Raw genomic sequence first — 12,418 nt, 5'->3', positions numbered from 1 at the left:
TATGTGGTATGTGGATTTTTGTGTGTGTGTGTGTGTATGTTTTGTTTTTTGTTTTTTTTTTTTAGCACTGCTGTGGTTTGGACCTGGCCAGAACTTGTTCACTATTGTATAGTAATTTTGTAAGAGGTCATTATTGCATAGTATTTTTTCGATAATACACTATGAAGAGAATTAAGATATATGTGGATTTATGTGGTAATTTAGTTCAGATTTCTTTTCTTTTTCTTTCCTTTTATTTGTTTTGTTTTTTGAGACAGGGTTTCTCTGTGTAGCCCTGAGAGTCTTAGAACTCCCTCTGTAGACAAGAGATCTCCCTGCTTCTGCCTCCTTGGTGCTGGGATTAAAGGCATGCTCCACCATGCCTGTCTTAAATTTTAGTTTTTAAATTAGAATAGTTACAGAGAAACCCTGTCTTGAAAAAAAAATTAGAATAGTACTTTAAGTAGAAATACCATATAGCTTTCAATATATTTATAAAGATATTTTATCAAGAAAATGAAAGCAGTACTTAAACACAAACCAAGTTATTGGAGAAGAAACTGGATGTTGGAGTGTATACTTTTAATTCTAGAATTTTAGGGGATAGATACTAGGAGTTCAAAGCTAGCCTTAACTACATAGTAAGTTTGAAGCCAGCCTATGCTACATAAGACTTTCCCTATAAAACAGAAAAGAAAAAAAATTGCTGGAGAAAATAATAAAACAGGCAGACATGGAGAATGTTCAAGATAGCAAGTGCGTGATAGAAATATGAAGACTGAAAAATAACTATAAAGATGATGGATATTTGAAAAGAAACAAATAACAATAGCAAAGTTATAATTTACTGAATTTCAGACTGTGGATGAATGAATGCTCACAAAATTAATAAAATTCCAAATCTGAATAAGAGTAAACAGACCTCTGAGGTTTGGAGACTTTATACTGTTAGGACTGAAATGGTGTCTACACGCTGCCAAAAGTGTTCTCACTTTTAGGAATGGTGGCATGTGCCAGCCACTCACAAAGGTTGAAACAGGAAAATTGTGAGTTTTAGCCAACTTGGGGAAAGTAGGCAACATAGGAATTACCCATTTCTCCTGTTCTTTCCCATAGAACAAGGGTTTGTGAGTGGTGCGTGGGTTTCAGCTGTATCAGGGAGAAAATAGAGAAGCAGAAGAAAAAACTCTCCCAAAGTCTTTGTAGAAATAGAAGAGGAAAGATGGGCAGCCTCATCTTTTTAATTGATGAAGACTGATACAGAGCAGGAATTGGTTTTTCTGCCCCTAAGCATGAACCTGTGGTTCTTGGGTGGAGCAAGGGCTAAACTGCTGGACCATTAAGGTTCTTTTCTGTGTTGTAGGAAGCCATATGTGAAAATTTCTTTGACTAGACATGTTAAGCGATAGAATTTTTGTATAGTTTCTGTTTATCTAGAAAATGGACACCTATATCTCAGCATACCTAGGTTCTGACTTCTTTTATTCCATGAGCACCATGTTGACCTGTAATGAACGAAACAGTGGAGCCCATGGAAGGTCAAGGGTCATAGAAACAGATTCTGCCTAGAAGAGAAACAGCAACAGGAACATCAGAACTGAAGCACAAAGAAAGATTTAAGACTAGCATTCCAGACATAGGAAAGAGCACCTACTAGGCATCATCACAAAAGAACATGGGGACTGGAGAGATAGTTTATCACTTAAGAGCACTGGCTGCTATTCCAGAGGTCCTGAGTTCAATTTCCAACAACCATATGGCAGCTCACAACCATCTGTAATGGGGTCTAATGCCCTCTTCTTGCATGCAGGCATACATGCAGATAGAATACTCATATATAAAATACATAAATAAAAAACAACTAACCAAACAAAAGAACATGGTGGGCTCCAAAATACTTCGTCTATGTTTGAGAAACTATAGATATGGTATGGAAGGAGTGGAACCCGGAAAGGGGGAGCTTGGGTTTTAAAAGTAAAAAGGATTGAAAAGATGGCTCGGTGGCTCTTAACCAGTTCAATTCTCAGCCTCCACATGACATCTCACACCTGTCTGTAACTCCAATTACAGGAGATCTGACACCCCCACACAGACATACATGCAGGTAAAATAAAATAGGGTAAAAAAATAAAAACACAGTTTCACATGCCTTTAATCTTAGCACTCAGGAGACAAAAGCAGGTGGATCTCTATGAGTTTGAGGCCAGCTTGGTCTACAGTATTCCAAAGCTATACAAAGAAACCCTCTCTTGAAGAAAAAGGAAGAAAAGTCTAATACAGCCCAAGTTGCTCTTAGACTTGTAGAAGCTAGCCTTAAGCAACTGATCCTCCTGTTTGTACCTCCTAAGTGCTGGGATTATAAACATACACTACCATATCCAGCTTCTTCCATGCCTGGCCTAATGGGAATTAATTTCTACTAGAGTAACATGGAAATTCTGTGGAGGATCTGGACTCTCAAGATTCTGGAAGATTTCCATAGGCAGACTTGAAAGGATGAGCTTTGGAGAATGTTCGTCTTTCAGGTCCAGGTAGGCTGACATATTTAGAAGAGGCAAAGAGGCTGGGCGGTGGTGGTGCATGCCTTTAATCCCAGCACTTGGAAGGCAGAGGCAGGTGGATCTCTGTGAGTTTGAGGCCAGCCTGGTCTACAAGAGCTAGTTTCAGGACAGGCAACAAAGCTACAAAGAAACCTTATCTCAAAAAATCAAAAAAAGAAGAGGCAAAGAGAAGGCCAAGAAAGTATCCCAAGGCCACTTTCTAAGAACCCTTGACTATACCTAGGAATTTTTTTGGGGGGGGGGGGGAAGTTGGTGGGAAGTCACAGAAAATTTTTGTACCTTATGCTCATCTCCATTAGAATGCTAATCATATTATCTTTCCCACCAAACTCTATCTTTGTTCATTCATTACCAAAAAATAAAATATAGGCCAGAAGCTTGGATATGAAAAAGACATGGGCTTTGTGCTATGGACCTTGTATATGGTAAAAAAAAAAAAATGTTTGTCATAATGTGATCAGTATAGTTACAACCTGTGGCTCGAAAGTTGTGTGGTGTTGCATGAATATGCAAATGAAGAGTAGGACCTGAGCTTGGGGTCAGGAAACCTTAGGCTACCACCTAAAGTACATATGGAAGCTGTGCAGAGATTTGAGGGCAAGGGCTTTGGACAGGAGATATTACGTTTGTTGAGACTAAGGGCTAGAGAAAGGTGGACTGTTGGAGACAGAGATGATGTTTGGAGTGCTAAGACAGGAGCAAGGAGAGCAGGCCTCAGCTAGAGAGGAAGAAGAGCCCTATGGATAGTAATGAAGATTTATTTTAATCTTTGTTGAAAGCAATGAAAAGTCATTAGGTTTTTAAGTAATGATGAAAAGGTAGAATGACATTCAGATTTGCATCGTCAAAGACTGTTGAAGTGTGAAGGACAGACTGGAAGGGCTAGATTGGATCCAGGAAACCATATAGGTGAAAGAAGGCAGATGCTTGGATTAGTGTGGGAGCAGTGAGAGAGACAAGGAACAAGTAGATCTGAGACATTCAGAGATAACACTGATAGAACATGGCACTTCAGTGGTTTTCACAAAACGCTGTGGAGAATCAGGGGCATTCTTAAGTTCCTCTTAGGTCTTCTGTGAGGGCAAGACTGTTCTTCTTTTGGTTTTTGGAGCCAGGGTTTCTCTTTAGCTTTAGTTTGGAGCGTGTCCTGGAACTTGCTTTTGCTCTGTAGACCAGACTGGCCTCTAACTCACAGAGATCCCCCTGCCTCTGCCTCCCTAGTGTTGGGATTAAAGGTGTGCACCACCACTGCCCAGCAAGATTATTCTTAACATCATCGTAAAATGTGGAACTCATCACAAGCATACAGTTGTTTTCCAGGGGTTATGCATGTGAGGTAGTATGTGAGTGAGTGAGTGAGTGAGAGAGAGAGAGAGAAACAGAAAGACAGACACAGGGTCTCATGTGTCCTAGGCTAGCCACAAACTCATTACGTACCTAAGGATGATCTTGAACTTTTGATCCTTCTTTCACCTCCCTACTTCTGGGATTACAGGCATGCACTACGATGCCTGGTTTATTTGGAGCTGAGAATAGAACCCAGGGCTTTATGCATGCTGAACTATATCTCCTATGTCATATGTGAAAATACCTGAGCTTGGTTGCAGAGATGGTTCTGCAGTTTAGAGCTCTGACTGCTCTTCAGAGGACCTTGGTTCAATTCCCAGCACCCACACTGTGGTTCACAACTACCTGTAACTGTAGTCCCAGGGGTATCTGATGCCCTTTTCTGGCCTGTGTGGGCACTACATGCACGTAGTGCACAGACGTATGTTCAAGCAAACACTCATAAACACACTGAGAAAATAAAATGGTCGTCTTCCTTCATTCTATAGGTTCTTTTCTTCTCATAGTAGATTCTTCTGCAGTTCTAAATAAGATTATAATGTGTATAGTGGTGGTAGCTACTTCAGAATTGAAGCGTAGATTGTTGTCAGTGTCTGTGGGAAAACAAGATTGAAGTAGTTTTACAGTCTTCCCTCATGCAAGCAGGTCAGGAAATGTCGCTTACAATTTTCTATTGAAGAAGAAAAAAATATTTGATTACTCTCCTATCTCATCTGTCCCCTAAGAGAAAAGGATTTAGAAATATTTCTTTGTACTTGCAGTGACCTGCACATTACCACTGACCCAAAGCCCTAGAAATCCCTGTGGAGGCAACTTCCTGCCTCCATCAGCTTCCTAATAAGGGTTCTTTGAGAAGACTGCATTTTAGCCTTAAGTCAGAGTTACAAGCAAAAGAATCACCCATACTCTGGGAACAGTTTATTTCTGCTTGGCTTTTTTGGGTTAAAGAAGCTAGCAGAGTAACATAATGTGGAGGGATTTTATTTTTTTTTTTTGGTTTTTTCGAGACAGAGTTTCTCTGTGGTTTTGGAGCCTGTCCTGGAACTAGCTCTTGTAGACCAGGCTGGTCTCGAACTCACAGAGATCCGCCTGCCTCTGCCTCCCGAGTGCTGGGATTAAAGGCGTGCGCCACCATCGCCCGGCTGTGGAGGGATTTTAACCGCTCATGTTTAAACCCTGGTGTTCTCTTTCCACTTAGAATGCCTTCAGAGGAAGCTGCAGATAGGCTCTCCTTTGATACTGGCCTGGGTCCTTGATGTGACTAAAACAGCATAGTCAGCCTGGAGTATCAGGAAAGGATGCCCCATGGGAGCCCCCCTCCGCCCTTATCCTCTCACCATTGCCCTCTAAGACCTAAGGAATCACTTGTGCTGTGATAGTAGAGCTTTGTGCCTTCTGGCTCTTCCTGGTCATTGTGAGTAATTATGTGACCATCAAGTCTTGTAGTTCAGCAGCATCATGGCCTGTTCAGCTCCTGCACTCACTTGTTCTCAGCTGCTGATGTGCCTCTCATTGGCTCTCAGTTTTTGAAATGAAGATAAAAACAAAACTGAAAATACCCTGGAACAGTTATGCCACCTCCTGGTGTTTCCATTTGCTTCCTCTGATAGTCATTGGTCTGGGGAGACTTCCCTTTCCTGCTCCAGGCAGTGGGCTTGTGCACAATAGCCCCTGGCATGCCGCCCATCAGATAACAAGGCTGGCTTTCTGTAGGCCACGGTGTGGATTGGAAAAAGTGAAAGTCTTTGGCTGGAAATAAAAGTCCAGAAAACCTTTGCTCTTTCCCCTAGGCCCTCTTGTGTCTGCAGCACTGGCCTCATATGTGCTAGTTTCATCCCAACTATAAAAGCAAGGGAGAATTCTGTGAGCTACCAGTAGAGGGAATGGTTTAGATCAGTGTCAAATATTCGGGGGTTGGGGTGTTTGAAGACAGGATTTCTCTGTATGACAGCCCTGGAACTTGCTATGTAAACCAGGCTGGCCTTGAACTGCCTGCCTCTGCCTCCTAAGTGCTGGAATTAAAGACGTGCGCCACCTTACCTGGCTATAAAAGACATTTTAAAAATTTGCTCTAGGCTTATTCCAGAGCATCTTGGGTTAAAATGCTAGAAAAGAACTTCTCTAACTTGTTTCAGGGAGAAGAGACTCAAATGTAAAATTCCAGATTATGGAACCAATGAGAGAGTTGAGAAAAGCAGATTCCTAGGTTCAGACACACGAGAGAGAGGCAGGGGTCATTTTAGCTGATTTTATTATTCTGTGAGTTCACAAAAAAATCCCTAAATTTATGCTAAGCAGCTTCAGTTTCTTGTAAGGCTTTAAATACCTGGATAGACTGTCTCCTGCAGGCTATTGAGGTCATTTCAGTACCATGGCTCAGGAGCTGATTACTTCAGAATTGTAGCTTTCCCTCTGTGAGTGAGATGTTGAGACATGAAATCCACAAAATTATTTGCCAGTTTTCGGGACCATTTCATAGCTTTATGTCAGTATTCTCATCTGAGACTATGTCCTTGGATTGATGCCTCCATGAATCACTTGGAAGTATTCTTGGCAGTAAATTTATCAAATGTCTTCAGCACATCTGAATGAGTCATATGTTGGAGCAACTGACTTTATTTGAAAGAATGAAGAACTGAGTCTCTTGATGCTGAGAATACTTTAAACTCCTTAGAAGTTATCTTTCAAGCCCCAGGTATGAGACTCCTGTCATACCTGTCAGGAGATGGAAGAAGGAGGATGAGTTCAAGTCTAGCCTGCTGTATATAGCCCTATCTCAAACAAACAAAAATCCCATTTTTCCCCATATGCCTTTAATCCTAGAATTCAAGAAGCAAAAGCAAGTAGATCTCTGTGAGTTCAAGGCTACTGTGGTCTTTCAGGCCAGCCAGAATCATATAGTGAAACCCTATCTCAAAACACAAAAGCCCCAGCATTTTCAAGGATTAACCTATTGTACCTTTTTTTTTGAGGGGGGGGGTGTCAAGCATTTTTCTTCCTTTTGTTGGTCCCTTTTTCTTTTAGGAAGAGACTCCCTGGCTCAGAAAGTTTTGTTGAGACCCGTATGTTTACGTCCAATATATTCTCTCAGAGTATTAGAAGTACTTCAGCCAGACTTTTCAGCATCCCTTGCACTATAAATATACTTTCCATTTGTCTGTCCTGGAGCCCAGGCTGAATGAGCTATATACAAAGTTAAAACAGTATGTATTCAAGCTGGGCAGTGGTGGCCCATGCCTTTAAATCCCTGCACTTGGGAGGCAGAGATAGGGGATGTTTGTGAGTTCGAGGCCAGCCTGGTTTACATAGTGAGTTCTAGGACAGACAATGCTGCTACACAGAGAAACCCTGTCTCGAAAAACAAAAACAAAAAACCACCACAACAAAACAGTATGTATTTTACATTTTCCTTCTGAAACTAGTTTCTTTCAGGAAAGAAAGACGCTGGCATTGAGTGGTCACATCTTCTAGAGTAGAATGAGTCAAGTTCTTCTCCATCTCCAACTGCGAAACTTGTTTGCTTTCTTAGCCAATTCCACGAAACACATTGCCTGCAGAGTTCTAGCCCAAAAAACCTAGTGCCGTAGTCCTGAACTAGACTGGGAAGTAGTTTGTTATGTGGTGGCACGTTACCGTTTCTGGTGTCTGGGGATTTCTGGGTTGTAGGGGAGAGGTAGAGGGCAAAAGAGAGGAGAGGGTTGTTTCTGGCTTTCTTCATGGAGGGATAAATATGCCCTCCCCCCCAAATAAGGGCTAAAGGAGCACATATGAAGGCCAGAGGACAGCTTGTTAGAGTCAGTTCTCTCTTTAGACCATGTAGGTCCTGAGGATTGAACTCATGTTGTGAGGCCTAATAGCAAGTATCTTTACCTGCTGAGCTATCTCCTGATCCTGTTAGTATTTTCTTGAACCTTCTAAATATTGGTTTTTTTTCCTGAAGTAATAATGTAAATATACCTTGCAGAGTACCTCAGAGTTACCTAGAGAATGTTTGCCAAAGGTCTTCTGCCAATTGTTGGAATCAAATGATTCAATTACTGTGAATGCCCAACAAAAAGGAAAACTTCCTTTCTTTTCTTTCCTTTCCTTTCCTTTCCTTTCCTTTTCTTTTCTTTCTTTTTCCCCGAAACAGGGTTTCTCTGTTGCTTTGGAGCCTGTCCTGAACTAGCTCTTGTAGACCAGGCTGGCCTCAAACTCACAGAGAGCCACCTGCCTCTGCCTCCCAAGTGCTGAGATTAAAGGTATATGCCACCACCACCCGGCCAAAAAGGAAACTTCTAATTAGGGGCAACATAATGTACTCATAATAGTCAGGAATTGTGAGAGTAAGTGGCAGTGAGAGAGATAGTCTTTTCTCATTGGCCATAATGTCTTCACTGAAGCTGGTATTGCCTCAACCACCTGAGTTCTGGGATTATAGATATGTGCCATCATACTTAGCTCAGTGTCTTCTCATCTGCTACAGATAGAGTAGGTACTGGTTGAAAGAACAGAGCCCCAGAGACATATGTACAGGTATATCCAGTTAGCTCTTCCTGGATGACAGTTTCAAAATATTGTTGGGGCCCAATGCTCCAGAGAACTAAACTGATAAACTAATGCACAAGGACCTCTTGCTTATAGTTTTTTTTTATTTTCAGTTACCACCAATCAACTGTTCAGAATTTAGTGTTTGTTTTATTCATGATCTCTTATATCCCACACTGGCCTTGAACTCACTGTGTAACAGATCTTCCTGTCTGCTTCCCAGATGTAAGGATTATGGGCATGTGCCATCAGATCTGACTTTTTTCCTTCCTTCCTTCCTTCCTTCCTTCCTTCCTTCCTTCCTTCCTTCCTTCCTTCCTTTCTTTCTTTCTTTCTTTCTTCCTTGCTTTCTTTCTTTTTTAATTTATACTTATGCCCAGGCTGGTTTCACTAAACTCACAATATATTCCTACCTCAGCCTTCAGAGTAGCAAAACAACAGGCATGTTCCTCCACATCTGGCACAGTCAGGAAATAATAAATGAAATTAAGATGGAGTGTGGTAGTACATACCTTTAATCTCAGAATTTGGGAGGGGGAGGAAGGCAGATCTCTTAGTTTAAGCCAGCCAGTTCTACATAGTGAGTTCCAGAACAGCCTGGACCACATAGTGAGACCGAGACCTTGTTTCAAAAATAAAAAGGGGGGGGGGAGAAAACCAAAAATATAGTGTCTTGATTACTTTTCTATTGCTGTGAAGAGACACCATAACTAAGGCAATTTATAAAAAGAAGCATTTAATTGGGGGCTTACTTACAGTTCTGAGGGTGAGTCCATGGCCATCATGGCAGGGAGCGTAGCAGCAGGCCGGCATTGACATTGGAACAGTCGGTGGGAGCTTACATCTGATCCATAAGCACAGGCAGAGGGAGAGACACTAGGCCCAGCTGTTTTGTTTGGTTTTTGTTTTGTTTTGTTTTTCGGGACAGGGTTTCTCTGTAGCTTTGGAGCCTGTCCTGAAACTAGCTCTGTAGACCAGGCTGGCCTCAAACTCATAGAGATCCTCCTGCCCCTGCCTCCCAGATGCTGGGATCAAAGGCGTGCAGCACCACTGCATGTTTTAAAACCCACCTTCATTGACACCTGAAACCGGGGCCCACCCCTGTCCTTCCCAAAACAGCTCCATTAACTGGGGACCAAGCCCTCAAATACATGAACCTATGGTAGCCACTTTTATCCTAACTGCCACACACAAGTGAGCTTTATTTTATTTTTTAGTTTAATTTTTTTTTTGAGATAGGGTCTTACTATATAGCCTTGACTGACCTGAAACTTGCTACTCAAAAGAGATCTGCCTGGGACTAAAGAGGTAAAATACCACACTTGGCCTGAGTTTTTGGGGGTTGTTTTTTAGTTGTTTGTTTTGTTTTGTTTGTTTGTTTAAGACAGGGTTTCTCTGTGTGGCCCTGGCTATCCTGGAACTTGCTCTGTAGCCCAGACTGGCCTCAAATTCAGATCCACCTGCCTCTCTCTCCCAAGTGCTGGAATTAAAGGTGTGCTACCACTACCTTGCTTGGATTTGTTTGTTTTTTCAGATGTATTATATTTAATTATGCATATATATGTGTGGATCTGGGTGTGGATATGTATGTGCATGTGCTGGTGCCAGCTGAGGCCAGAAGCATCAGATTCCCTTGGTGTTGGGATTATAGACAATTGTGAGCTACCCAACATGGATGCTGGGAATCTAGTTCTGATGCTTTGCAAGAGCAGTCTGAACCTTGAACTGCTGAGCTGTCTCTCCAGGCCTGTAACATTAACATGGGCCCTGCTTGTTTGGGGTTTTTGTCCTGCCCGGTACCCACAGCTGTTTAGTTCCAAAGAAAATCACACATAGGTCTTCATAAATTATAAGCTGATTGGCCCATTAGCTCTAGTCTCTCACTGGATAACTCTCACATCTTGATTAACCCATTTTTCTGATCTATGTTAGCCATGTGGCTCAGTACCTTTTTTTCAGTGGGGCAGATCACGTCCTGCTGCTTCGGTGGTCTGGGCAGGAGTGGGAGGAATCAACTTCCTCCTTCCCAGAATTCTCCTGTTCGCATTACATCATTTCTATTTCCTGTTTGTTTTTCCCGCCTATATTTCCTGCCTGGCCAATCAGCATTTATTTATAACATGATTGACAGAATACAGACAATTCTCCCACACCACAGGCCCAGCAATAAGTTTTAACATGGGTTTTACTCTCAAGTATCATGATAAAATCTTATACCATTCTACCTGAAATATGCCTTTATCCTATATATCCAAGATATATCTGCAGCTGGCTCTTTGTCACTTAATGACTATCCCAATTATCAGATTGTATTGTATTGTTAGTACTTGCGTTCAAGTAACCCATTTTTGACCTAATGGCTCTAAAGAGTAGTAATGCTGGTAATGTTATTACAGTATTTTGTTATAATTGTTCTGTTTTATTAGTTTGAGTTTTTGTTGTTTGTTTTGCAATGTGTAGTCCTGGGCTTCCATATGCTAGGCAAGTGTTATTCCACTGAGCTACAGTCTTAGCCCTGGTGAGCTTTTATTTTATTTATTTTTTTATTTTTATTTTTGTCTTTGTTTTGTTTTAAAAGGGTCTTGGTATATAACTTATGTTAGTCTGGAGAGTCTGGAGCTCAGTTTCCCTGCTCCTTTCTCCTGTGTACTGGGATTATAGGAGTGCACCATCCAGCCAAGGAGTATTAATCTCTTATACATAATTTATACATTAAACTTTTGAGATAGATATATATGCATTGGGTTTGCTATTATTTAGGGTTTCAGGCATCTGCTTGTGATCTTGAAGTATATTTCCTAAGTATATTGATTTGATCAATATTGATCAAGGATTGAAATGATCATTTTCCTACGTTCTTCCTTGGATAGGAGAAAGTGGCATTGGTGCCCAAAAGAGACAAAGAGGAAAATGTGACATTATTATCAAGAGATGTGACATTATTGTAGCGAGTACCACAAAGATAGATATAAAATAAATTGATATATGTATATTACAACTTATTAAAAAGGGGGTTATGGGAAAAGCAGACTCATGGAGCTAGGAGCTGGCCACATGCTGCTTCACAGCACTTGACCCGATCTTCATCACCCAAAAGAGGATGTGGCCTCTGTCTATCTCCTTTTAAGAGATCATGTCCACAGACAAGAAGCCACGCCTTAAGGCTGGTACTCCAAAGTTATTGGTGGAATGAATTTCCACAATACATTATGAATAATACATAAGAACATTAAATTTTTTTATTATTTGTGTGTGTGTTTGTGTATACATGTACATATGTGCACAAGCATGCCACAGTATGTGTGGAGGTTAGAATACGTGTAGGAGTCAGTTCTTTCCTTCTATCATGTGGTTCGTTGGGGTATGAACTTAAGTTGTCAAGCTTAGTGACAAGTACCCTCACCTGCTGAACCATCTCAAGGCCCTAAGAGCATTTTTTAAAAGCTGACTGACTTCTAACTTGTGTCACAGAGTTAATTTTGATTGATGTTTTGTAGCGGGGTTCTTAGTTCTATATAGTTTAGTACTGTTCCATCTCTGAAAGTTACTTTGTAAGGAAGGGGTGTGGTTTGCTCCCTTGAGCTGAAGATGCTGGCTCTGGTGCCATGACCATCTGAGTTACATCCCTGATCTCTTGGGCCCAATCTTCTATCTGGACCTGCTTCTCTCTTCGTGCCACACATTGTCTCTGTTGCTAAAGGATCTTCTTTCTGTGCTCTAGGCTCCCAGAACCCTGGCCGAAGCTCTCCTCCACCTGGTTATGTACCTGAGCGACAACAGCACATTGCCCGGCAGGGATCCTATACAAGCATCAACAGTGAAGGCGAATTCATCCCAGAGACCAGTGAGCAGTGTGTGAGTATGGGGGGGATAGGATGTACCAGGACCCATTCAGACCAAGGTTGACACATAACAGACCTGAGGAATTTAATGCCCATCCCATGGTTCTTTGAAAACCAAACCTGCCCCAAGATGGATTATTCCTTTGAGAGGCCAAAGGTTAT

The 12,418-nt window shown here is 41.6% G+C and overlaps 1 protein-coding gene across 1 annotated transcript in view; it reads left to right on the top strand.

Annotated features, from left to right (window-relative positions):
• Map3k3 (mitogen-activated protein kinase kinase kinase 3) overlaps positions 1-12,418 on the top strand; it is a 90,984-nt gene that overhangs the window by 64,934 nt on the left and 13,632 nt on the right. The window contains exon 7 of the mRNA XM_075990361.1: positions 12,136-12,269. Within this exon, the coding sequence (XP_075846476.1) occupies positions 12,136-12,269 (134 nt within the window). The remainder of the gene's footprint in view (positions 1-12,135; positions 12,270-12,418) is intronic.

This window comes from Microtus pennsylvanicus, chromosome 11, assembly GCF_037038515.1.
Source record: "Microtus pennsylvanicus isolate mMicPen1 chromosome 11, mMicPen1.hap1, whole genome shotgun sequence".
Taxonomy (NCBI): domain Eukaryota; kingdom Metazoa; phylum Chordata; class Mammalia; order Rodentia; family Cricetidae; genus Microtus; species Microtus pennsylvanicus.
The sequence above is the reverse complement of the archived record's forward strand: the minus strand, read 5'-3'. Positions and strand labels throughout refer to the sequence as shown.